Source organism: Rhamphochromis longiceps, linkage group LG2 (assembly GCF_057381845.1).
Source record: "Rhamphochromis longiceps isolate RC_006_pf linkage group LG2, R_longiceps_female_GT1.1, whole genome shotgun sequence".
NCBI lineage: Eukaryota > Metazoa > Chordata > Actinopteri > Cichliformes > Cichlidae > Rhamphochromis > Rhamphochromis longiceps.
In genome coordinates, this window is record NC_140558.1 from 25,404,308 (window position 1) to 25,431,845 (window position 27,538).

At 38.6% G+C, this 27,538-nt stretch overlaps 1 protein-coding gene and 1 pseudogene across 2 annotated transcripts in view; both read left to right on the forward strand.

Moving 5' to 3' along the window:
• Positions 1-4,639, forward strand: part of LOC146677257 (uncharacterized) — a 6,707-nt gene extending 2,068 nt beyond the window's left edge. The window contains exons 2-5 of one of the 2 annotated variants that reach the window (XM_085419758.1): positions 379-430; positions 1,278-1,439; positions 1,673-1,768; positions 1,976-4,639. In XM_085419758.1, the coding sequence (XP_085275884.1) occupies positions 1,326-1,439; positions 1,673-1,768; positions 1,976-2,215 (450 nt within the window). In that variant the 5' untranslated portion in view covers positions 379-430; positions 1,278-1,325 and the 3' untranslated portion in view covers positions 2,216-4,639. The remainder of the gene's footprint in view (positions 1-378; positions 431-1,277; positions 1,440-1,672; positions 1,769-1,975) is intronic. The other variant, XM_085419753.1, reaches the window with a different exon arrangement.
• A 5,383-nt stretch (positions 4,640-10,022) lies between these two features.
• Positions 10,023-12,782, forward strand: LOC146677258 (uncharacterized; annotated as a pseudogene).
• The last annotated feature ends 14,756 nt before the right edge of the window (positions 12,783-27,538 follow it).

The following is a 27,538-nucleotide window of genomic DNA, read 5'->3' on the forward strand; positions in this document are numbered from 1 at the left end:
AGTATTGCTGAAGTATAAAATATTTTGGGTGCAGTGTATTTTTTGCATACAGGTATAACAGAATAGCTTTAATGTTTTGTTTTTAAAACTGAGTATGAACTTATACAAAATGCAGCAAAATATTTATAAAAACAGTTTTATTTATTATAAAATACACTATATCGGATTCATATCGGCATCGGCAGATAATCAAATTTATGATATCGGTATCGGACATAAAAAAGTGGTATCGTGCCATCTGTAGTTTGCACAGAGGCACAAGTAAGATTTGTTTTGTTACAAGGGAGTATCATGAAGTAATGCACTAATGGCTTGGAAACGGTAATTGTTTGTCTTTCTAAAGTTTATTTTTTTTTATTTGTCTTCCTTTTCTGGCAGATTTTCTTCCCCTTATGTGTTACTGTTTATTCAAGAAGATGGTGTTATTTTGGTAAGTACATGCAAATTCCTTACATATTTATCACAACAGTATTTGTCACAGTATTGCAGGGACAAGTTTATCTATCTCATCTTAAGGGTTCTTGTGATTATTAATATTGATATTAATTAATATCAATTAATATATATGATTAAATTTCTTTTATCCAGGACAAAAGAAAAAAAAAACTTGCGAAAGTGAAATGAAAAACAGGAATTTAGTTCTTGTGAGTTAAGAGGATGCAGAGCATAGGGTTAGATGGAGGTGGATCATTCACTGTGGTGATCCCTGAAGGAAACAGCCAAGAGAAAAAGGATCAGATTGCAAAAAAAAAAAGTGGTTTGTTTGCATACATGAGTCTTTACGGTACCCACAGGACTCCTGAAGTATAAGTACTCTGAAGTTTGCAGAGCAATTTCAGAGATGTTTGGGGCTTACATGGCAAGCATGTTTTTAGTTGCACATCTAAATTTTCTCTGCTCTCTGTTGCTGATGGCAGAGTTCTGCCCCGCTGACCTCACAGGTGAGACACTCCCACCAGTGGACAAAGAGCACAGGAAAATGTGTTGCCAACCACCTGAAACAGACAAATATCTGCTTTTTAAAACCCTTTAAACCCGTTAAATGGACTGATGCCATTCATTTCTTCTTTGATTAACAGTAGTAACATCCTTCATGCACTGTATACTAACCCATATGATAATCATGCTTTATGAAGTGATGGCAATTGCATTGTAGCATTTAATGAAGAAATAACAAAATAATCATACCAATGATTAAGCACCAGTCTTCTTTTTTCTGTGTGTGTGTGTGTGTGTGTGTGTGTGTGTGTGTGTGTGTGTGTGTGTGTGTGTGTGAGATACAGGTAAATGCTGAATTCCAGTGTATTACAACACTTCAACTGGAGATGACCTTCGCGGCACAGTTAGACAGAATTACACCTCAGTTGATGACAGTTTTCCAGAAGAAGGGCGGTGTTTCTGGGCAGAAACTTGCCCACCACTTGCAGATCATGCAAGAGGTAAATCTGAATATTGCAAATTCTATTTGGATTTCTTTTGTCTTAAGTGGCAGGTCACTGGTGAGTCCAATAAGCCGTTTTAGGTGACCAGCCAAGCAATCTAAATTTTGAAATTTCATATATAAATTTTATTTACTATGTTTGAACTGACATATGATAAAATTTACTTATTGCGAATGTCAGACATTGTTCTTTTTTCCAAATTGGTTTAATCAGCAACTCTCTTTAAACAGGCTGAAAGTGATGTTAAAGTGAAAAGGGAAGCAGTTCTCAGGGCACTTTGCCTCTACCTTGGTGAAGAGGACGGAAGCCTTATTCGGGAGTTCTTTGTAAGTCATTTAAGTCATTGTAAGCAAGTCAGCTATACACACACTTTTTAGATAGATATCTGTGTGTGTGTGTGTGTGTGTGTGTGTGTGTGTGTGTGTGTGTGTGTGTGTATTACACACACACACACACACACACACAAACGACTAGATTGGAATTTAATTGTAGAGTTAATTGTTTTTTCTTTTACCTTTTTATTAAATGTTTAGGACATTGAAGGAGATGATATCCAGAGAGACCTGAAGAAGCACACCATGGGCATTTATGTCATCAACAGGGAGGATGGACAAAATGGACATTATGATGACATTGGAATATTTGTTGAAGGGGAGATAGTCATGGACAACATTGGATCTCTGGCGCAAGCTTGTGCATTGATGCTTGGAGTAATCTATGCACTAAACCTAGCCTTCCCCAAGGAATTGAAGGACTATTATGAATTCATTTAGAAAGTGTTGATGGGATTCGATGGTGAAAAGCTCTCCCCCAAAGTCTTTGGGCTGAAGAACAAAATTGCTACTGGATAGGAAGATTTCTAAAATAACACATCAAGAGAATGCTGTTATGTAAATTACCAATGACTGGTGCTCTTGTGAATAGGAGTGAAACTCTTGTACAACCATCATTTGTTCTGTGTTATGTTTCGATTGAACATTTTAACTTTCAATAATGAATGTTTCACGTGTGGTACATTTGAGTAGCTTGAAGAGCAACTTTGTAATTATTCAGTTATAGCTGCTGCCCTGCGTATAATCAGTGTTAACTCAACCGGATAAAAAAAACAAAAAAAAACATTCATGATTACCACACTGCAGCACACTGGTAACACTTTAAAGACTATTAATTGTTTTGAAGCGAGTATGTTAGGTCAGAAAATATGTAAAACATTCAGAATCTTCAAGGAAGGACTAGAATGGAAAGACAGTGGTCAATAAGCAGTAAGGAAAACACAAGTTTAATTTTAAGTCTAATTACCTTATTAAAATGCAATTTTTAAATATGGATCGCAGAACAGCAAGTCTGAAACTGGTTAGTTTGTGGATGCATCAGTTTCTAATTGTGATACATTATACTGCTGGTAGTGTTTTATTCTTTTATGTAAGGAGTTTGGTTTTCAGTCTGAAGTCTACCAGATGGCAACAGCTAGCCTGATGCAAACCTATAGAAATCTATAGGAAAACAGCTTTCTTTCTTGATCCACTCCTCCTTAGCACATCTGGTTTTTGAAGACTGGAGTTGGACACCCCTGTTCTATATTGTCTATGGGGCTTGAGGGGAAAGAGTTGTAGTGGTGTATATACATGGGATGTCGAAAGATGGGAGTGGGGAAGAAATGCTCCGTTCCCCTTACTTACTGCAAACTGCCTTTCAGAAATGGGGATAGATGTAGTCAGAAAATGCAAAATACAAGGCAGCACCTTGGAGCCATGTTGTCCATCCCCCATGATCCTCCACGTCTCTGGGTTGAAACGTCTGCTCTTGTGGAGTTTCCATGTCAGATGAACTTTCTGTAGGGATGTCCTTGTTTTTCTCCTCCAGGTCTGTAGTTTCGCTTGTTTTAATCCTCTCTTCCTTTTCAGTTGACTCATTGGATTCAGGTGTGAGCTCAAAACTACTTTGATGGGGTTCACCTTTATCAAGCTCTTGCATTTCTTTTTGCAGAGGCTGTTCATTTTGTCTCATTTCCTTCTGACAATCAGCCAACTTTTTGGTAAGCTCCTGGACTTCCTGTTCCAGAGCGTTGTTTTGTTCCTTTATTCTGTTACTCTCTTCTTCAAAGGATTTGAGTCCTTGCAAAACAGATTTGAGCTCCTTAACTTCTTCCTGAATAGCAATGTTTTTTGCTTCAATTTCTTGTTTCAGGTCTTGGTTTTGATTGTTCAGAGACTCATTTTCCTGTTTTGATTCCTCATACAGTTCCTTAAAATCTTTGAAATTTTCCAGGCTTGCGTTTGCCTCATGGATGTCATTTTGAAGAGCCTGGATTTGCTGTCTCATTTTATCTTTTTCATTTTGAAAAGTCTGTTTCAGGTCACACATGCTCTGTATTATAGCATCATTTTCTGACCTGAGTGCCTGGTTGTCCGTTTGGAGATCTTTAACTTTTTCCTGCAATGCCAGCTTCTCCATTTCATACTCTTCGTGTTTACAAGGCATTTTTAAGTTGTTTTTAAGTTGCTCCAGAGCACTTTTCCATTCTTGATCATTTTGTTCATAAGCACTCTCCTTTGCTTGAACTTGTTGTCTCAAAGCTTGATTTTCACACTGCAAATTGGCAACACAATTGTTCAGCTCTGAATTCTCCAAGCAAAGCTTCTCATTTTGTAGTTGTAGTTCCCTTTTTTTCTTGTTTTTAGAAAACCCATATTCTTTGAGAAGCAGTTCAATGGTTTTTCGGAGGTTTTCGTTCTCATCTTTGAATTCCCTCACTTGCTGGCGAAGGTTTTCATTCTCTTCCATCACATCACCACTGGAAATGGAGGGGGACTCAGACATTTTTGTAATTTAACTAAAGTTAAAATCTACTACTACTTACAACAGTGCTAACTGTGTTCCTTGTTCACTTCAAAAAAAGTGTCTCAAATTACAGTCAAGCGTATAAGCTGTTTGCCTCTTCAGTGAGGTTGTAACTGAATGGACACAGGGTTTGGGTTACTTATATAGATTTCAGATCAAAGGAATTCTAATAGAATGTGATGAGTCATGCTGATGTCATAAGAAACATGTGATGTCACAATGAACATGTCAGATGAAATGATGGAAAAAATAACAATAGCATTGTCTGGTAAATTGATTAATGATTCCATGATCTTTGAACCTGTAATGGACTTTATTAAAAAATGTAACAAGTGAATAAAATGTTTTTAGATAAATGTGTATTTTAATGAAAATTTGCTGAGCTCTTTTGTGCAGGATTGTTATGTGTGCATTGTGCCACATTTAAATCTGGCACAATGTAGACTTTACTTTAAAAATAAAGTAAAACAATTTATGATAAAGTTTAAAAAGTTCTTTATTGGCCTTTCACTGCTCTAATTTCTGAAAGACAGAAATTAGAAATTTGTATCAGCAGTGTCATCCTCTGAATGCTTCATCACACTGTGAGTTATGTTTTTATCCTTCAAGACTGAGCTGATGGAGAACAGGTTTTTTTTTATATGTATTTATTTTACTTAAATTCACCAAGTCATCATCATTACCTCAACTTGAGTTCATAGATGATCCAGTTTTAGTTTTTTTGTTATTAAATGTCCCCCTCTGTCCCTACACGTGAAACCCTGTTAAAAATCAAGATTGCTCTAAACGATCCAAGGACATATAAATGTCATCTGTGTGTGTAGCAATTTCTTAAATAAGCATATTAAATAATATTAAATTAATGCACAGTTGAAAGGATTCAGGTCTTTTCTACCTTTTTTTTTTTTTTTTTTTTAAATTCAGTCATATTGTATGATTCTTTCATTTTCTGTAATTCTCTATCATTTTTTTTTGCCTGAAGAACATATTGAGGAGCCAGGATTTTGTGATGCATTTGAGCTTTTTCCTGCTGAAAGTCGCTTTGCAGCTCACACATGCTTTGATTTTCCTGTCTGAAAAATATTTGCAGACCAGTGCTTTACTGAAAAGACATCTGGTTATAAGCTCATGTTTTACCAACTAATGTTTTATATGACAGACCTAAAACTCACACTTTTGCTCTGATAAACAGTTCGGCTACATTCTCACATCATATCGTTTATTTGCTGGGTGTGACAACTAAGTACCCCTTCAAAGGACGTTTTGGTAACAGCAGCTAACGGTGTCAAAAACAGCAGCACTTACTGAGAGAAATCCTGAAGAACTCAGCTCAGTATCATTGTCATCAGACAGAAGTAAGCTTCTTTAACAAAGTAACAGAAACACACCGGCCATCTGCAGTCATTATGGGGTACAGAGGGTTAAGTCTGACATCACCATCTTCAAATTCCTCAAATATGAGCGATCCCTCTCATGTACTCATTTTTAATCTTGTTCATTCTGCTTACTTTATATGAATATGGTAGCATTTTCAATTCCTCCACTTCCGCCTCGACTTCCTGTCTTTCTGTTAGTGGCACCATGTCCAAACCATGGATGACAGCAGCTCTGACTATCACTTTCTAAGTCTTCCCTTTTATGTCTTGCTGCTCATTCATCATGCTTACACCTGTCACAAGTCACCACTAATACTTGTCTTCATCCTGTCTGCATCCTCTTTTTTACGTCTCTTCTGGACTGTCCATTGCTTAGGATGGTTGACCCCAGATATTTAAACGCATCTACCTTTGCTACCTTTGTTCTTTGCAACTTTACTGTTACACCTGCTCTCTCTAATTCACACTCGTGTATTCTGACCTTCGTTCCTCTTGTCTCCAGTGTATACCATCACGTCTCCAGGCTCTTTTACACCTGCTCCTTATTCTTCTACAGATCACAATGTCATCTGCAAATATCAGGTATACCATGGCCTTGTGCGACTCGAACCAAAATGAGTACATTTAATCCAAAGCAAATAACCCCAGGCAAACAGATAAGTGTGGGTGAGGAGCTGGCTAAGATGGGACAATGACTTTTAGCCATTTTTCCCTGTGAAGGAAAAAAGATTTCAAACTTGCATGTATATCTTCTCGCCAATAGTATTAGATACAAATAAGGCTTTCATGAAAACACTGAATAAAAATGATACATATTTGCTAAATTAGGATAAAATAGAAGGCACAGAGTGATACTAAATGGAGAGCCATTTGTAAACCGTAAGAGTCTCTTCTAAGGGAACAAAGAGCAAAAACAGCCAAACAGCAGCTACATTAAAGTATTTAAAGTTAATTTAAATGAAATAAAGAAATGCAACTAAAGTGGGGTACAAAAAACTTAAAACCACAGATACAGATAAGAACACACTGTCTCACTAAAGTAGCATATTCTCCAAACCTTTGTTAAAATCAAATAAGCAAACAGTACAAAGCTTTAAACTGTTTCACAATTTCTTTTTATTTTATCATGAAATTATGTTAAAGCTCATGCTAAGAAAAGTTTCCAACTGAGTTCAAGAAAATGGAGAAAACCTCCATTAATCTTATAATCAACCATACAAAGAAGATGGAAAAGCAATAGAGAATGCACTGATGCATGCTCAGGCATCCAGGTAAGTAAATCCCAAAAGGCTGAATCTGTTGATCTGGACGTAGCGTTTTCAATGGGAGAAACATTCTCCTTCAGTCACTTGGATGAGTGAGGAAACATTTCTCCCACTGAAAACGCTACGTCCAGATCAACAGATTCAACCTTTTGGAATCTAGAATGCAAATGATGGTTGATAAATAGCTATGTATGCAATGTGACCACTGGCTAAGTTAGGCCAATGCATAGCCAGTGGCCTCAAGGAACTTTATATTGCATGGTAAAGACCCTGCAATATAAAAGAAACCCCAAACAATCTAACGATCCCCTCTGAGCAAGCACTTGGCGACAGCGGGAAGGAAAAACTCCCTTTTAAGAGGAAGAAACCTTCGGAAGAACCAGGCTCAGGAAGGGGCAGCCATCTTCCACGACTGGTTGGGGCATAGATGGTACAAAACATGGACATAGCTTGTTCGTTGGAAACTTGAAGCCAATACAGAAGAACCTTAAGTGTACATTCAGTCTGAAGTCTACCAGATGGCAACAGCTAGCCTGATGCAAACCTATAGAAATCTATAGGAAAACAGCTTTCTTTCTTGATCCACTCCTCCTTAGCACATCTGGTTTTTGAAGACTGGAGTTGGACACCCCTGTTCTATATTGTCTATGGGGCTTGAGGGGAAAGAATTGTAGTGGTGTATATACATGGGATGTCGAAAGATGGGAGTGGGGAAGAAATGCTCCGTTCCCCTTACTTACTGCAAACTGCCTTTCAGAAATGGGGATAGATGTAGTCAGAAAATGCAAAATACAAGGCAGCACCTTGGAGCCATGTTGTCCATCCCCCATGATCCTCCACGTCTCTGGGTTGAAACGTCTGCTCTTGTGGAGTTTCCATGTGAGATGAACTTTCTGTAGGGATGTCCTTGTTTTTCTCCTCCAGGTCTGTAGTTTCGCTTGTTTTAATCCTCTCTTCCTTTTCAGTTGACTCATTGGATTCAGGTGTGAGCTCAAAACTACTTTGATGGGGTTCACCTTTATCAAGCTCTTGCATTTCTTTTTGCAGAGGCTGTTCATTTTGTCTCATTTCCTTCTGACAATCAGCCAACTTTTTGGTAAGCTCCTGGACTTCCTGTTCCAGAGCGTTGTTTTGTTCCTTTATTCTGTTACTCTCTTCTTCAAAGGATTTGAGTCCTTGCAAAACAGATTTGAGCTCCTTAACTTCTTCCTGAATAGCAATGTTTTTTGCTTCAATTTCTTGTTTCAGGTCTTGGTTTTGATTGTTCAGAGACTCATTTTCCTGTTTTGATTCCTCATACAGTTCCTTAAAATCTTTGAAATTTTCCAGGCTTGCGTTTGCCTCATGGATGTCATTTTGAAGAGCCTGGATTTGCTGTCTCATTTTATCTTTTTCATTTTGAAAAGTCTGTTTCAAGTCAAACATGCTCTGTATTATAGCATCATTGTCTAATCTGTATGCCTGGTTGTCCCTTTGGAGATCTTCAACTTTTTCCTGCAATGCCAGCTTCGCCATTTCATACTCTTCGTGTTTACAAGGCATTTTTAAGTTGTTTTTAAGTTGCTCCAGAGCACTTTTCCATTCTTGATCATTTTGTTCATAAGCACTCTCCTTTGCTTGAACTTGTTGTCTGAAAGCTTGATTTTCACAGTGCAAATAGGCAACACAATAGTTCAGCTCTGAATTCTCCAAGCAAAGCTTCTCATTTTGTAGTTGTAGTTCCCTTTTGTTCTTGTTTTTAGAAAACCCATATTCTTTGAGAAGCAGTTCAATGGTTTTTCGGAGGTTTTCGTTCTCATCTTTGAATTCCCTCACTTGCTGGCGAAGGTTTTCATTCTCTTCCATCACATCACTGGAAATGGAGGGGGACTCAGACATTTTTGTAATTTAACTAAAGTTAAAATCTACTACTACTTACAACAGTGCTAACTGTGTTCCTTGTTCACTTCAAAAAAAGTGTCTCAAATTACAGTCAAGCGTATAAGCTGTTTGCCTCTTCAGTGAGGTTGTAACTGAATGGACACAGGGTTTGGGTTACTTATATAGATTTCAGATCAAAGGAATTCTAATAGAATGTGATGAGTCATGCTGATGTCATAAGAAACATGTGATGTCACAATGAACATGTCAGATGAAATGATGGAAAAAATAACAATAGCATTGTCTGGTAAATTGATTAATGATTCCATGATCTTTGAACCTGTAATGGACTTTATTAAAAAATGTAACAAGTGAATAAAATGTTTTTAGATAAATGTGTATTTTAATGAAAATTTGCTGAGCTCTTTTGTGCAGGATTGTTATGTGTGCATTGTGCCACATTTAAATCTGGCACAATGTAGACTTTACTTTAAAAATAAAGTAAAACAATTTATGATAAAGTTTAAAAAGTTCTTTATTGGCCTTTCACTGCTCTAATTTCTGAAAGACAGAAATTAGAAATTTGTATCAGCAGTGTCATCCTCTGAATGCTTCATCACACTGTGAGTTATGTTTTTATCCTTCAAGACTGAGCTGATGGAGAACAGGTTTTTTTTTATGTATTTATTTTACTTAAATTCACCAAGTCATCATCATTACCTCAACTTGAGTTCATAGATGATCCAGTTTTAGTTTTTTTGTTATTAAATGTCCCCCTGGGTTCCGGTGAATATGGTAGGCTAGAAGACGTGCTTTCACTGTGCTCCCGCTCCCACCTGTACTTATCACAGTGTAATGCGCACTACTGTCTATATTTTTACCTAAACTAGTGACTGAGAGCTTTGGGAATACTCAGCAGTCCTAAATACGCTTTTTGGAAGTTAAATAATGTCGAAGCAGACGAAGATACAATCTCGAAAGACCACGGCCGTCGTGATGAACAATGCTAGCCAAACTGACATGCTAGTAGCAATGGGCGACCAGCCCTCGCCCCCGGTGGACACCGCAACTCTCGTCCGTGAGGTGACCGATAGCATCAGTGAGGTAATTGACCAAAAACTGTCTGCACTGTCGGGACACTGGAGAAAATTTCGTCCTCGCTGGAAAACGTCTCCAAACGCGTCACGGAGGCAGAGCAGAGAATCTCAGATATGGAAGATGGGGTGACTGACCTCGCGGGGAGGCTGGCTGAAGCGGAGGGGAGGATTAAGGTTATGGCAAAAGGTTTGGACGACTTAGAGAACCGCAGCAGGCGCGACAATATTCGCATCATTAACCTGAAAGAAGGTGCGGAGGGTGAGAGCCAGTGATGCCGGTAACGCGTTGCTTAGTAACGCGTTACTCCGAATATGACCCCTTTTTCAGTAACGACTAATCTAACGCGTTACTATTTCCATAACAGTAGTCAGATTAAAGTTACTTGTCCAAACCACTGTGCGTTACTATTTTTTTTAAGCAAAAAGATTTGGTTTTTTCTTTTCGTCTCAGCGGATGACAAACGCATACGTGTCGTGAAACGTCACATAAGCGACAGGTCACGTTTCCCGCTCACAAGCAGCCAGCGACGTAAAAAAGTGTAAACAACAATGGAGGGAGAGAGATGTTCGTTCTTTAGCTGGAAATATGGTCACTATTTTGAGTTTCTGTCAACTAAAGATTTAAATATTAAGGTTCGTTGTACACTCTGTGTTGGCGAAAAAGTGTTATCTACCTTCAAAAACACTACGTCAAACTTAAAGAAACATTTGGAGTCGCAGCACAGCACAGTCAAACTCACAGAGAGAGTCCCACCAAGTGGTCCGAAGCAGAGAGCCGTGACTTCCGCAGAAGGTCCTACACCCCCCAAACAACAAAAGTTGGACTTTGGTGCAAAACCAGTAAGTGATGAAGAATTGAAGAAGTTGGTCGCGCAGTATATTGTAGAAGAAATGCTACCTATAAACACTGTTGACTCGCCCTCGTTTCGTGCCATAATAAAAAAGATCCCTACTTCTGTTAATGCCGAGCTGCCTCACCGAACGACTTTTACTTCTTACTTGGAGAAGGAGTTTACAGAAATGGAGAGAAATTTGAAGGCCACACTGAATGAGATTGACTTTGTTTCAACTACCGCGGATATTTGGACTGCTAACAACAGAAGCTATATGGGAGTAACGCTCCACTGGATCAGTAGAACCACATTAGAGCGTCACAAGGTTGCATTAGCATGTAGGCGAATTCGTGGTAGACACACGTATGATGTCATTGGTACAGAAATCGAAAACATCCACTCCTCTTATGGATTACTCAACAAAGTAGTTGCAACAGTTACTGATAATGGATCCAACTTTGTTAAGGCGTTTCAAGTTTATCATCCTGTCACGGAGTCCGATGATGAGACGGAGGAGGAAGAGTCCAGCCCCAAAGACGATGATGTCACTTTTTCTGATCTGTCAGAAATCCTCTTGGCTGAGAATGAAAGTGATGGTCAGCTGTCTCTTCCCCCGCACCGCAGGTGTGCTTCGCACACCATCAACATAATTTGCACACGTGATGTGGAGAAACATTTAACAACCAATGCAGAGAGCAGGGCTGTGTATAGGAGCAGCACAGCAAAATGCACAGCTCTTTGGACCAAATCGAGTAGATCTACACTTGCATCAGAAACAGTGGAAGAAATCAGCAAAAGAAAGCTCCTAATACCAACATCCACAAGGTGGAATTCCTTTTTTGATGCTGTAAAGAGAATTGCAGAAATCCCCATGGGTGAGCTGAATACTCTGTGCACAAAGCTAGGACTGAAGTGCTTCAAAGATCAAGAATACCAGTTCCTGCATGAGTACTGCATGGCCATGAAACCTCTGACTGCAGCACTGGACATTTTACAAGGCGACTGTCCATATGGAACTTTACTACCAACACTTGAAGTTCTGATGCAGAAGACCCAGGCTGTGAAAGATGACCTCTCCAGGATGACTGCAGGCCTTCCAGATGCCATTGTACAGGTACGCTCTATCTTGAAATTAGTCAGATTTTTTGCTTCATACAATTCACAAACATGGAACAGAATATTAATTATCATTGAAAAATAAGATTAAAACAATTAAAATGTTTACAAGTAACCTAAAACAAAATTAATCCATAATACTGATCTCATATTAGGCATGGTTTGCAAATAATTCAATAACATAATAAATTGTAGGCATAAAAATATCAATTATGTTTTTTAGGCTATTCAGACTCGTTTCGCCGGTGTGCTGGATGACAAAGATGCCCTTCTTGCAGCTGCCAGTTGTCCAAAATTCAAACTCCGATGGCTGAGAGATGCAGGAAGGAGGGAGCGAGTAAAACAGCTTCTGACAGCAGAGTGTTGCACCACTGCTCCTCTGGCAAAAAACCCTGCCAGTGTGCCCAGTGCTACTACATCTAGCAGCCAAGGTGAGATGGACTTTTTCACTTTTGAGGCAGAGCCAGAGGAGGAGACCTATTCTGCAGAAAAAGAAGTCATGGACTACCTGATGTCAGGCTACGACCTTCAGATTCTGCATAAATTTTCAAGCATAAAGACAATTTTTTTTAAAGTATAACACTCCAACCCCATCAAGTGCTCCTGTGGAGCGACTTTTTAGTCTGGGAGGTTTGGTGCTCACGCCTAAAAGAAATCGACTTTCTGACAAAAGGTTTGAGAAGCTTCTGTTAATGAGGTACAACCACTGGTTTACTCGCTCCACTCTACTGTTTCCCCCATAACATGCGATGACAACATATACTGAAAAAACAGAGAATGGGGAATCCAATTTAAATAACTATTTACAAGTAATTGAATTAAGTTTATCAAAGTCACTTAATAAACTTATTAAAGTTTTCAAGTTGATTAACTTAAAACAATTACCTGCAAGGAAGTAAGGCAATTTAAGTTGGACCTGCAGTCTCTTTTTTTTTTTTTTCATAAGATTAGTCCAAAGTTACAAAAGCGGACAATAGTGCTTACATGTGGATGGTATAAAAAGTATCTTAAGGGAAGTCAAGAAAGACTCTTTGTTTGTTTGTTTGTTTGTTTGTTTGTTTGTTTTTTTTATAAAAAGTATTTATGTTAAGTGAAGTAACAAGACTGTCTTTATTTTCATACAAACAAGTATTTCTGTCAGGAAAAAAGTTTTAAGTTCAACTTCAAATGTCAGGAGATATATTGTTGACATTACTGTTAAAATACACTTCCAATAAAGTGAGTATTGGCAAAATCGGTTGATGTTTTTATGTTGAGGCAGTGGGGAGTGTTATTGGCAGCTTCTGAAAGTAACTAATAAAGTAACTAGTAATCTAACTTAGTTACTTTAAAAATAAAGTAATCAGTAAAGTAACTAAGTTACTTTTGGAAAGAGTAATCAGTAGTCCGTAATATATTACTTTTTCAAAGTAACTGTGGCAACACTGGTGAGAGCCCTACTCAGTTTTTTGAGGCTTGGCTGCCTGCCACACTCGGGCTGAGACACAGCTCCGCGGGTAAAGCCCGCATTAAAGTTGACCGCGCACACCGGGGCCTCGGCCCGCGGGGTGCTCACCCCAGGCCGGTGATCATCAAGCTCCACAACTCCGGAGATAAACAGCGGATTATGGCTGCAGTGAAAGCGGCCCCCGAACTCCACCACGACGGGCAGCGGATCTTCATACATCAGGATTTCTCCTACGCGATCCGTGAGAAACGACGGGGATTTAATGCTTCTTGCCGTGCCTTAATCGACAAGGGCATCCGCTTTAGGATGCGCTATCCAGCGACGCTTGTGCTGACTTACAATGGCAATGAGCACAAGTTTGAATCGCCTAAAGATGCACAAAGTTTCATCAATGCGCTGGATTAATAGATGCTTGCCCCGTACAAACTGTGGCACTGCCGGGCTTAACTGGGACCGTGTCATTGGACGCCTGAGTCCGCAGCGTTTAACGCAGTTTGAGGAGGCAGAGACGGTTTAACGGGGAAAATAGCCTAATTGTTTACTCAGTCTCTAATTTTGATTCACAACTGACAGTAACCCGATTCCATTCAGGTTTGGGGAGCGGGGGCGGGGTTTTGCTTTGTTTTTTTTTTCTTTTTCTTGTCTTCTCTCTCCTTCTCTCCCGTGGAGTGAAACTTCTTTTGGCTGCACTGGGCTTGTGACACCACCCGGTGGGTGGCATTTTCATTTTTGTTTGTTTCTTGTTTGTCTGTTTTTAGTCCGTGATACCTTGACGTTTATCTTAATTCTGTTATTGTATGCAATTTGTTGTGTGGGTGAAGGTTCCTTTGCCATCTTTTTGTGATGGTTTTGTTCATGTCAGCACGGCCGGTTCAGGCCATGGGTTAAGTCTTTCACATGTCTTTTATTATGATGGCTCTTTCTGTTTGCCTTGGGTTGACGATTCTTGTCCAATGACAGATTACTTTTGCAATGAGTAACACTAAAATTATTACTCTTAATGTCAAGGGAATTAACCACGTCTGTTCGAAAGGGGTAGTTTTATGGCCTTTAATCAAGTTCAAGTTAAGTATAATTTACCACAGAAACACTTCTTTGGATTCCTGCAAGTAAGGCATTATGTGAACTCCCTTAAATTTCCAGCCAATCAACCAGTTTTGAACCCTGTTGAAAGCTTTCTTCTCAAAGTTAACGAGGAAATGACTACAAAAAAGAAATTTATTTCTCTTTGTTATGGGAAATTGTTGTCTTTGAACTTTATAACCACTGATAAGGCCAGGGTTCGGTGGGAAACCGACCTCGAAGCTCAGGTTGGTGCGGAAGCATGGTCCAAAACTTTCAGATCTGCCATGAAATTGTTTCCCTGTAACAGACTAAAGGAAAGCCAGTACAGAATCTTACATAGACTAAAGCGTACGCCGGAGTTCCTAAATAAAATTCACCCTCAGATTTCTGCTCTTTGTGTGAAGTGCAATACGGCTGTAGGGACCTATTACCACTGCATATGGCAATGTCCTTTAATTACTAGATTTTGGAAGAATATTGCTATAGAGCTTTGCTCTATTTTCCACCGAACGATCCCACTGAACCCTATGCTGTTCGTTCTGGGTCTATCTATAGAAGGGCTCTCTCTGTCTTCTGTACAGATGCTTTTGTTAAGTAAACTTTTACATTTGGCGAGGCGATGTGTACTGTTTCAATGGATTCAGAGACGGCCTCCTACTGTTACACAGTGGTACAGAGAACTGCTCAGGGTGCTGCCGATGGAGCGCCTCAGTGCCATCATAAAGGGCAATTGTAATGCATTCTGTAGCATATGGCAGCCTCTGCTTGATCACCTACCTCATGACCTTACTGTGCTATTACATAAAGGGGACTCGCAGTTTGTTTTTAAACACACTGATTAATGTCTGTGTTTTCCCCCCCTTTTTTTTTTTTTTTTTTTTTTTTTATTTATTGTTTCCCTTGACTTCGAATGTGAAACGCTTTACATATTTTGTCCCAGGCGTGTGTACTGGTAACTCATATACCTGCATTTGCTTTGTTATTTTTTTATTTATTTATTTTTTTTTTTGTGCTTGGCTGTGCTGACTTGTTGCTGTTCGTGTTGTTCTGACAAAATCAATAAATCATCGTTTCAAAAAAAAAAAAAAATGTCCCCCTCTGTCCCTACACGTGAAACCCTGTTAAAAATCAAGATTGCTCTAAACGATCCAAGGACATATAAATGTCATCTGTGTGTGTAGCAATTTCTTAAATAAGCATATTAAATAATATTAAATTAATGCACAGTTGAAAGGATTCAGGTCTTTTCTACCTTTTTTTTTTTTTTTTTTAATTCAGTCATATTGTATGATTCTTTCATTTTCTGTAATTCTCTATCATTTTTTTTTGCCTGAAGAACATATTGAGGAGCCAGGATTTTGTGATGCATTTGAGCTTTTTCCTGCTGAAAGTCGCTTTGCAGCTCACACATGCTTTGATTTTCCTGTCTGAAAAATATTTGCAGACCAGTGCTTTACTGAAAAGACATCTGGTTATAAGCTCATGTTTTACCAACTAATGTTTTATATGACAGACCTAAAACTCACACTTTTGCTCTGATAAACAGTTCGGCTACATTCTCACATCATATCGTTTATTTGCTGGGTGTGACAACTAAGTACCCCTTCAAAGGACGTTTTGGTAACAGCAGCTAACGGTGTCAAAAACAGCAGCACTTACTGAGAGAAATCCTGAAGAACTCAGCTCAGTATCATTGTCATCAGACAGAAGTAAGCTTCTTTAACAAAGTAACAGAAACACACCGGCCATCTGCAGTCATTATGGGGTACAGAGGGTTAAGTCTGACATCACCATCTTCAAATTCCTCAAATATGAGCGATCCCTCTCATGTACTCATTTTTAATCTTGTTCATTCTGCTTACTTTATATGAATATGGTAGCATTTTCAATTCCTCCACTTCCGCCTCGACTTCCTGTCTTTCTGTTAGTGGCACCATGTCCAAACCATGGATGACAGCAGCTCTGACTATCACTTTCTAAGTCTTCCCTTTTATGTCTTGCTGCTCATTCATCATGCTTACACCTGTCACAAGTCACCACTAATACTTGTCTTCATCCTGTCTGCATCCTCTTTTTTACGTCTCTTCTGGACTGTCCATTGCTTAGGATGGTTGACCCCAGATATTTAAACGCATCTACCTTTGCTACCTTTGTTCTTTGCAACTTTACTGTTACACCTGCTCTCTCTAATTCACACTCGTGTATTCTGACCTTCGTTCCTCTTGTCTCCAGTGTATACCATCACGTCTCCAGGCTCTTTTACACCTGCTCCTTATTCTTCTACAGATCACAATGTCATCTGCAAATATCAGGTATACCATGGCCTTGTGCGACTCGAACCAAAATGAGTACATTTAATCCAAAGCAAATAACCCCAGGCAAACAGATAAGTGTGGGTGAGGAGCTGGCTAAGATGGGACAATGACTTTTAGCCATTTTTCCCTGTGAAGGAAAAAAGATTTCAAACTTGCATGTATATCTTCTCGCCAATAGTATTAGATACAAATAAGGCTTTCATGAAAACACTGAATAAAAATGATACATATTTGCTAAATTAGGATAAAATAGAAGGCACAGAGTGATACTAAATGGAGAGCCATTTGTAAACCGTAAGAGTCTCTTCTAAGGGAACAAAGAGCAAAAACAGCCAAACAGCAGCTACATTAAAGTATTTAAAGTTAATTTAAATGAAATAAAGAAATGCAACTAAAGTGGGGTACAAAAAACTTAAAACCACAGATACAGATAAGAACACACTGTCTCACTAAAGTAGCATATTCTCCAAACCTTTGTTAAAATCAAATAAGCAAACAGTACAAAGCTTTAAACTGTTTCACAATTTCTTTTTATTTTATCATGAAATTATGTTAAAGCTCATGCTAAGAAAAGTTTCCAACTGAGTTCAAGAAAATGGAGAAAACCTCCATTAATCTTATAATCAACCATACAAAGAAGATGGAAAAGCAATAGAGAATGCACTGATGCATGCTCAGGCATCCAGGTAAGTAAATCCCAAAAGGCTGAATCTGTTGATCTGGACGTAGCGTTTTCAATGGGAGAAACATTCTCCTTCAGTCACTTGGATGAGTGAGGAAACATTTCTCCCACTGAAAACGCTACGTCCAGATCAACAGATTCAACCTTTTGGAATCTAGAATGCAAATGATGGTTGATAAATAGCTATGTATGCAATGTGACCACTGGCTAAGTTAGGCCAATGCATAGCCAGTGGCCTCAAGGAACTTTATATTGCATGGTAAAGACCCTGCAATATAAAAGAAACCCCAAACAATCTAACGATCCCCTCTGAGCAAGCACTTGGCGACAGCGGGAAGGAAAAACTCCCTTTTAAGAGGAAGAAACCTTCGGAAGAACCAGGCTCAGGAAGGGGCAGCCATCTTCCACGACTGGTTGGGGCATAGATGGTACAAAACATGGACATAGCTTGTTCGTTGGAAACTTGAAGCCAATACAGAAGAACCTTAAGTGTACATTCAGTCTGAAGTCTACCAGATGGCAACAGCTAGCCTGATGCAAACCTATAGAAATCTATAGGAAAACAGCTTTCTTTCTTGATCCACTCCTCCTTAGCACATCTGGTTTTTGAAGACTGGAGTTGGACACCCCTGTTCTATATTGTCTATGGGGCTTGAGGGGAAAGAATTGTAGTGGTGTATATACATGGGATGTCGAAAGATGGGAGTGGGGAAGAAATGCTCCGTTCCCCTTACTTACTGCAAACTGCCTTTCAGAAATGGGGATAGATGTAGTCAGAAAATGCAAAATACAAGGCAGCACCTTGGAGCCATGTTGTCCATCCCCCATGATCCTCCACGTCTCTGGGTTGAAACGTCTGCTCTTGTGGAGTTTCCATGTGAGATGAACTTTCTGTAGGGATGTCCTTGTTTTTCTCCTCCAGGTCTGTAGTTTCGCTTGTTTTAATCCTCTCTTCCTTTTCAGTTGACTCATTGGATTCAGGTGTGAGCTCAAAACTACTTTGATGGGGTTCACCTTTATCAAGCTCTTGCATTTCTTTTTGCAGAGGCTGTTCATTTTGTCTCATTTCCTTCTGACAATCAGCCAACTTTTTGGTAAGCTCCTGGACTTCCTGTTCCAGAGCGTTGTTTTGTTCCTTTATTCTGTTACTCTCTTCTTCAAAGGATTTGAGTCCTTGCAAAACAGATTTGAGCTCCTTAACTTCTTCCTGAATAGCAATGTTTTTTGCTTCAATTTCTTGTTTCAGGTCTTGGTTTTGATTGTTCAGAGACTCATTTTCCTGTTTTGATTCCTCATACAGTTCCTTAAAATCTTTGAAATTTTCCAGGCTTGCGTTTGCCTCATGGATGTCATTTTGAAGAGCCTGGATTTGCTGTCTCATTTTATCTTTTTCATTTTGAAAAGTCTGTTTCAAGTCAAACATGCTCTGTATTATAGCATCATTGTCTAATCTGTATGCCTGGTTGTCCCTTTGGAGATCTTCAACTTTTTCCTGCAATGCCAGCTTCGCCATTTCATACTCTTCGTGTTTACAAGGCATTTTTAAGTTGTTTTTAAGTTGCTCCAGAGCACTTTTCCATTCTTGATCATTTTGTTCATAAGCACTCTCCTTTGCTTGAACTTGTTGTCTGAAAGCTTGATTTTCACAGTGCAAATAGGCAACACAATAGTTCAGCTCTGAATTCTCCAAGCAAAGCTTCTCATTTTGTAGTTGTAGTTCCCTTTTGTTCTTGTTTTTAGAAAACCCATATTCTTTGAGAAGCAGTTCAATGGTTTTTCGGAGGTTTTCGTTCTCATCTTTGAATTCCCTCACTTGCTGGCGAAGGTTTTCATTCTCTTCCATCACATCACTGGAAATGGAGGGGGACTCAGACATTTTTGTAATTTAACTAAAGTTAAAATCTACTACTACTTACAACAGTGCTAACTGTGTTCCTTGTTCACTTCAAAAAAAGTGTCTCAAATTACAGTCAAGCGTATAAGCTGTTTGCCTCTTCAGTGAGGTTGTAACTGAATGGACACAGGGTTTGGGTTACTTATATAGATTTCAGATCAAAGGAATTCTAATAGAATGTGATGAGTCATGCTGATGTCATAAGAAACATGTGATGTCACAATGAACATGTCAGATGAAATGATGGAAAAAATAACAATAGCATTGTCTGGTAAATTGATTAATGATTCCATGATCTTTGAACCTGTAATGGACTTTATTAAAAAATGTAACAAGTGAATAAAATGTTTTTAGATAAATGTGTATTTTAATGAAAATTTGCTGAGCTCTTTTGTGCAGGATTGTTATGTGTGCATTGTGCCACATTTAAATCTGGCACAATGTAGACTTTACTTTAAAAATAAAGTAAAACAATTTATGATAAAGTTTAAAAAGTTCTTTATTGGCCTTTCACTGCTCTAATTTCTGAAAGACAGAAATTAGAAATTTGTATCAGCAGTGTCATCCTCTGAATGCTTCATCACACTGTGAGTTATGTTTTTATCCTTCAAGACTGAGCTGATGGAGAACAGGTTTTTTTTAATGTATTTATTTTACTTAAATTCACCAAGTCATCATCATTACCTCAACTTGAGTTCATAGATGATCCAGTTTTAGTTTTTTTGTTATTAAATGTCCCCCTCTGTCCCTACACGTGAAACCCTGTTAAAAATCAAGATTGCTCTAAACGATCCAAGGACATATAAATGTCATCTGTGTGTGTAGCAATTTCTTAAATAAGCATATTAAATAATATTAAATTAATGCACAGTTGAAAGGATTCAGGTCTTTTCTACCTTTTTTTTTTTTTTTTTTTTTTTTTAAATTCAGTCATATTGTATGATTCTTTCATTTTCTGTAATTCTCTATCATTTTTTTTTGCCTGAAGAACATATTGAGGAGCCAGGATTTTGTGATGCATTTGAGCTTTTTCCTGCTGAAAGTCGCTTTGCAGCTCACACATGCTTTGATTTTCCTGTCTGAAAAATATTTGCAGACCAGTGCTTTACTGAAAAGACATCTGGTTATAAGCTCATGTTTTACCAACTAATGTTTTATATGACAGACCTAAAACTCACACTTTTGCTCTGATAAACAGTTCGGCTACATTCTCACATCATATCGTTTATTTGCTGGGTGTGACAACTAAGTACCCCTTCAAAGGACGTTTTGGTAACAGCAGCTAACGGTGTCAAAAACAGCAGCACTTACTGAGAGAAATCCTGAAGAACTCAGCTCAGTATCATTGTCATCAGACAGAAGTAAGCTTCTTTAACAAAGTAACAGAAACACACCGGCCATCTGCAGTCATTATGGGGTACAGAGGGTTAAGTCTGACATCACCATCTTCAAATTCCTCAAATATGAGCGATCCCTCTCATGTACTCATTTTTAATCTTGTTCATTCTGCTTACTTTATATGAATATGGTAGCATTTTCAATTCCTCCACTTCCGCCTCGACTTCCTGTCTTTCTGTTAGTGGCACCATGTCCAAACCATGGATGACAGCAGCTCTGACTATCACTTTCTAAGTCTTCCCTTTTATGTCTTGCTGCTCATTCATCATGCTTACACCTGTCACAAGTCACCACTAATACTTGTCTTCATCCTGTCTGCATCCTCTTTTTTACGTCTCTTCTGGACTGTCCATTGCTTAGGATGGTTGACCCCAGATATTTAAACGCATCTACCTTTGCTACCTTTGTTCTTTGCAACTTTACTGTTACACCTGCTCTCTCTAATTCACACTCGTGTATTCTGACCTTCGTTCCTCTTGTCTCCAGTGTATACCATCACGTCTCCAGGCTCTTTTACACCTGCTCCTTATTCTTCTACAGATCACAATGTCATCTGCAAATATCAGGTATACCATGGCCTTGTGCGACTCGAACCAAAATGAGTACATTTAATCCAAAGCAAATAACCCCAGGCAAACAGATAAGTGTGGGTGAGGAGCTGGCTAAGATGGGACAATGACTTTTAGCCATTTTTCCCTGTGAAGGAAAAAAGATTTCAAACTTGCATGTATATCTTCTCGCCAATAGTATTAGATACAAATAAGGCTTTCATGAAAACACTGAATAAAAATGATACATATTTGCTAAATTAGGATAAAATAGAAGGCACAGAGTGATACTAAATGGAGAGCCATTTGTAAACCGTAAGAGTCTCTTCTAAGGGAACAAAGAGCAAAAACAGCCAAACAGCAGCTACATTAAAGTATTTAAAGTTAATTTAAATGAAATAAAGAAATGCAACTAAAGTGGGGTACAAAAAACTTAAAACCACAGATACAGATAAGAACACACTGTCTCACTAAAGTAGCATATTCTCCAAACCTTTGTTAAAATCAAATAAGCAAACAGTACAAAGCTTTAAACTGTTTCACAATTTCTTTTTATTTTATCATGAAATTATGTTAAAGCTCATGCTAAGAAAAGTTTCCAACTGAGTTCAAGAAAATGGAGAAAACCTCCATTAATCTTATAATCAACCATACAAAGAAGATGGAAAAGCAATAGAGAATGCACTGATGCATGCTCAGGCATCCAGGTAAGTAAATCCCAAAAGGCTGAATCTGTTGATCTGGACGTAGCGTTTTCAATGGGAGAAACATTCTCCTTCAGTCACTTGGATGAGTGAGGAAACATTTCTCCCACTGAAAACGCTACGTCCAGATCAACAGATTCAACCTTTTGGAATCTAGAATGCAAATGATGGTTGATAAATAGCTATGTATGCAATGTGACCACTGGCTAAGTTAGGCCAATGCATAGCCAGTGGCCTCAAGGAACTTTATATTGCATGGTAAAGACCCTGCAATATAAAAGAAACCCCAAACAATCTAACGATCCCCTCTGAGCAAGCACTTGGCGACAGCGGGAAGGAAAAACTCCCTTTTAAGAGGAAGAAACCTTCGGAAGAACCAGGCTCAGGAAGGGGCAGCCATCTTCCACGACTGGTTGGGGCATAGATGGTACAAAACATGGACATAGCTTGTTCGTTGGAAACTTGAAGCCAATACAGAAGAACCTTAAGTGTACATTCAGTCTGAAGTCTACCAGATGGCAACAGCTAGCCTGATGCAAACCTATAGAAATCTATAGGAAAACAGCTTTCTTTCTTGATCCACTCCTCCTTAGCACATCTGGTTTTTGAAGACTGGAGTTGGACACCCCTGTTCTATATTGTCTATGGGGCTTGAGGGGAAAGAGTTGTAGTGGTGTATATACATGGGATGTCGAAAGATGGGAGTGGGGAAGAAATGCTCCGTTCCCCTTACTTACTGCAAACTGCCTTTCAGAAATGGGGATAGATGTAGTCAGAAAATGCAAAATACAAGGCAGCACCTTGGAGCCATGTTGTCCATCCCCCATGATCCTCCACGTCTCTGGGTTGAAACGTCTGCTCTTGTGGAGTTTCCATGTGAGATGAACTTTCTGTAGGGATGTCCTTGTTTTTCTCCTCCAGGTCTGTAGTTTCGCTTGTTTTAATCCTCTCTTCCTTTTCAGTTGACTCATTGGATTCAGGTGTGAGCTCAAAACTACTTTGATGGGGTTCACCTTTATCAAGCTCTTGCATTTCTTTTTGCAGAGGCTGTTCATTTTGTCTCATTTCCTTCTGACAATCAGCCAACTTTTTGGTAAGCTCCTGGACTTCCTGTTCCAGAGCGTTGTTTTGTTCCTTTATTCTGTTACTCTCTTCTTCAAAGGATTTGAGTCCTTGCAAAACAGATTTGAGCTCCTTAACTTCTTCCTGAATAGCAATGTTTTTTGCTTCAATTTCTTGTTTCAGGTCTTGGTTTTGATTGTTCAGAGACTCATTTTCCTGTTTTGATTCCTCATACAGTTCCTTAAAATCTTTGAAATTTTCCAGGCTTGCGTTTGCCTCATGGATGTCATTTTGAAGAGCCTGGATTTGCTGTCTCATTTTATCTTTTTCATTTTGAAAAGTCTGTTTCAAGTCAAACATGCTCTGTATTATAGCATCATTGTCTAATCTGTATGCCTGGTTGTCCCTTTGGAGATCTTCAACTTTTTCCTGCAATGCCAGCTTCGCCATTTCATACTCTTCGTGTTTACAAGGCATTTTTAAGTTGTTTTTAAGTTGCTCCAGAGCACTTTTCCATTCTTGATCATTTTGTTCATAAGCACTCTCCTTTGCTTGAACTTGTTGTCTGAAAGCTTGATTTTCACAGTGCAAATTGGCAACACAATTGTTCAGCTCTGAATTCTCCAAGCAAAGCTTCTCATTTTGTAGTTGTAGTTCCCTTTTGTTCTTGTTTTTAGAAAACCCATATTCTTTGAGAAGCAGTTCAATGGTTTTTCGGAGGTTTTCGTTCTCATCTTTGAATTCCCTCACTTGCTGGCGAAGGTTTTCATTCTCTTCCATCACATCACTGGAAATGGAGGGGGACTCAGACATTTTTGTAATTTAACTAAAGTTAAAATCTACTACTACTTACAACAGTGCTAACTGTGTTCCTTGTTCACTTCAAAAAAAGTGTCTCAAATTACAGTCAAGCGTATAAGCTGTTTGCCTCTTCAGTGAGGTTGTAACTGAATGGACACAGGGTTTGGGTTACTTATATAGATTTCAGATCAAAGGAATTCTAATAGAATGTGATGAGTCATGCTGATGTCATAAGAAACATGTGATGTCACAATGAACATGTCAGATGAAATGATGGAAAAAATAACAATAGCATTGTCTGGTAAATTGATTAATGATTCCATGATCTTTGAACCTGTAATGGACTTTATTAAAAAATGTAACAAGTGAATAAAATGTTTTTAGATAAATGTGTATTTTAATGAAAATTTGCTGAGCTCTTTTGTGCAGGATTGTTATGTGTGCATTGTGCCACATTTAAATCTGGCACAATGTAGACTTTACTTTAAAAATAAAGTAAAACAATTTATGATAAAGTTTAAAAAGTTCTTTATTGGCCTTTCACTGCTCTAATTTCTGAAAGACAGAAATTAGAAATTTGTATCAGCAGTGTCATCCTCTGAATGCTTCATCACACTGTGAGTTATGTTTTTATCCTTCAAGACTGAGCTGATGGAGAACAGGTTTTTTTTAATGTATTTATTTTACTTAAATTCACCAAGTCATCATCATTACCTCAACTTGAGTTCATAGATGATCCAGTTTTAGTTTTTTTGTTATTAAATGTCCCCCTCTGTCCCTACACGTGAAACCCTGTTAAAAATCAAGATTGCTCTAAACGATCCAAGGACATATAAATGTCATCTGTGTGTGTAGCAATTTCTTAAATAAGCATATTAAATAATATTAAATTAATGCACAGTTGAAAGGATTCAGGTCTTTTCTACCTTTTTTTTTTTTTTTAATTCAGTCATATTGTATGATTCTTTCATTTTCTGTAATTCTCTATCATTTTTTTTGCCTGAAGAACATATTGAGGAGCCAGGATTTTGTGATGCATTTGAGCTTTTTCCTGCTGAAAGTCGCTTTGCAGCTCACACATGCTTTGATTTTCCTGTCTGAAAAATATTTGCAGACCAGTGCTTTACTGAAAAGACATCTGGTTATAAGCTCATGTTTTACCAACTAATGTTTTATATGACAGACCTAAAACTCACACTTTTGCTCTGATAAACAGTTCGGCTACATTCTCACATCATATCGTTTATTTGCTGGGTGTGACAACTAAGTACCCCTTCAAAGGACGTTTTGGTAACAGCAGCTAACGGTGTCAAAAACAGCAGCACTTACTGAGAGAAATCCTGAAGAACTCAGCTCAGTATCATTGTCATCAGACAGAAGTAAGCTTCTTTAACAAAGTAACAGAAACACACCGGCCATCTGCAGTCATTATGGGGTACAGAGGGTTAAGTCTGACATCACCATCTTCAAATTCCTCAAATATGAGCGATCCCTCTCATGTACTCATTTTTAATCTTGTTCATTCTGCTTACTTTATATGAATATGGTAGCATTTTCAATTCCTCCACTTCCGCCTCGACTTCCTGTCTTTCTGTTAGTGGCACCATGTCCAAACCATGGATGACAGCAGCTCTGACTATCACTTTCTAAGTCTTCCCTTTTATGTCTTGCTGCTCATTCATCATGCTTACACCTGTCACAAGTCACCACTAATACTTGTCTTCATCCTGTCTGCATCCTCTTTTTTACGTCTCTTCTGGACTGTCCATTGCTTAGGATGGTTGACCCCAGATATTTAAACGCATCTACCTTTGCTACCTTTGTTCTTTGCAACTTTACTGTTACACCTGCTCTCTCTAATTCACACTCGTGTATTCTGACCTTCGTTCCTCTTGTCTCCAGTGTATACCATCACGTCTCCAGGCTCTTTTACACCTGCTCCTTATTCTTCTACAGATCACAATGTCATCTGCAAATATCAGGTATACCATGGCCTTGTGCGACTCGAACCAAAATGAGTACATTTAATCCAAAGCAAATAACCCCAGGCAAACAGATAAGTGTGGGTGAGGAGCTGGCTAAGATGGGACAATGACTTTTAGCCATTTTTCCCTGTGAAGGAAAAAAGATTTCAAACTTGCATGTATATCTTCTCGCCAATAGTATTAGATACAAATAAGGCTTTCATGAAAACACTGAATAAAAATGATACATATTTGCTAAATTAGGATAAAATAGAAGGCACAGAGTGATACTAAATGGAGAGCCATTTGTAAACCGTAAGAGTCTCTTCTAAGGGAACAAAGAGCAAAAACAGCCAAACAGCAGCTACATTAAAGTATTTAAAGTTAATTTAAATGAAATAAAGAAATGCAACTAAAGTGGGGTACAAAAAACTTAAAACCACAGATACAGATAAGAACACACTGTCTCACTAAAGTAGCATATTCTCCAAACCTTTGTTAAAATCAAATAAGCAAACAGTACAAAGCTTTAAACTGTTTCACAATTTCTTTTTATTTTATCATGAAATTATGTTAAAGCTCATGCTAAGAAAAGTTTCCAACTGAGTTCAAGAAAATGGAGAAAACCTCCATTAATCTTATAATCAACCATACAAAGAAGATGGAAAAGCAATAGAGAATGCACTGATGCATGCTCAGGCATCCAGGTAAGTAAATCCCAAAAGGCTGAATCTGTTGATCTGGACGTAGCGTTTTCAATGGGAGAAACATTCTCCTTCAGTCACTTGGATGAGTGAGGAAACATTTCTCCCACTGAAAACGCTACGTCCAGATCAACAGATTCAACCTTTTGGAATCTAGAATGCAAATGATGGTTGATAAATAGCTATGTATGCAATGTGACCACTGGCTAAGTTAGGCCAATGCATAGCCAGTGGCCTCAAGGAACTTTATATTGCATGGTAAAGACCCTGCAATATAAAAGAAACCCCAAACAATCTAACGATCCCCTCTGAGCAAGCACTTGGCGACAGCGGGAAGGAAAAACTCCCTTTTAAGAGGAAGAAACCTTCGGAAGAACCAGGCTCAGGAAGGGGCAGCCATCTTCCACGACTGGTTGGGGCATAGATGGTACAAAACATGGACATAGCTTGTTCGTTGGAAACTTGAAGCCAATACAGAAGAACCTTAAGTGTACATTCAGTCTGAAGTCTACCAGATGGCAACAGCTAGCCTGATGCAAACCTATAGAAATCTATAGGAAAACAGCTTTCTTTCTTGATCCACTCCTCCTTAGCACATCTGGTTTTTGAAGACTGGAGTTGGACACCCCTGTTCTATATTGTCTATGGGGCTTGAGGGGAAAGAATTGTAGTGGTGTATATACATGGGATGTCGAAAGATGGGAGTGGGGAAGAAATGCTCCGTTCCCCTTACTTACTGCAAACTGCCTTTCAGAAATGGGGATAGATGTAGTCAGAAAATGCAAAATACAAGGCAGCACCTTGGAGCCATGTTGTCCATCCCCCATGATCCTCCACGTCTCTGGGTTGAAACGTCTGCTCTTGTGGAGTTTCCATGTGAGATGAACTTTCTGTAGGGATGTCCTTGTTTTTCTCCTCCAGGTCTGTAGTTTCGCTTGTTTTAATCCTCTCTTCCTTTTCAGTTGACTCATTGGATTCAGGTGTGAGCTCAAAACTACTTTGATGGGGTTCACCTTTATCAAGCTCTTGCATTTCTTTTTGCAGAGGCTGTTCATTTTGTCTCATTTCCTTCTGACAATCAGCCAACTTTTTGGTAAGCTCCTGGACTTCCTGTTCCAGAGCGT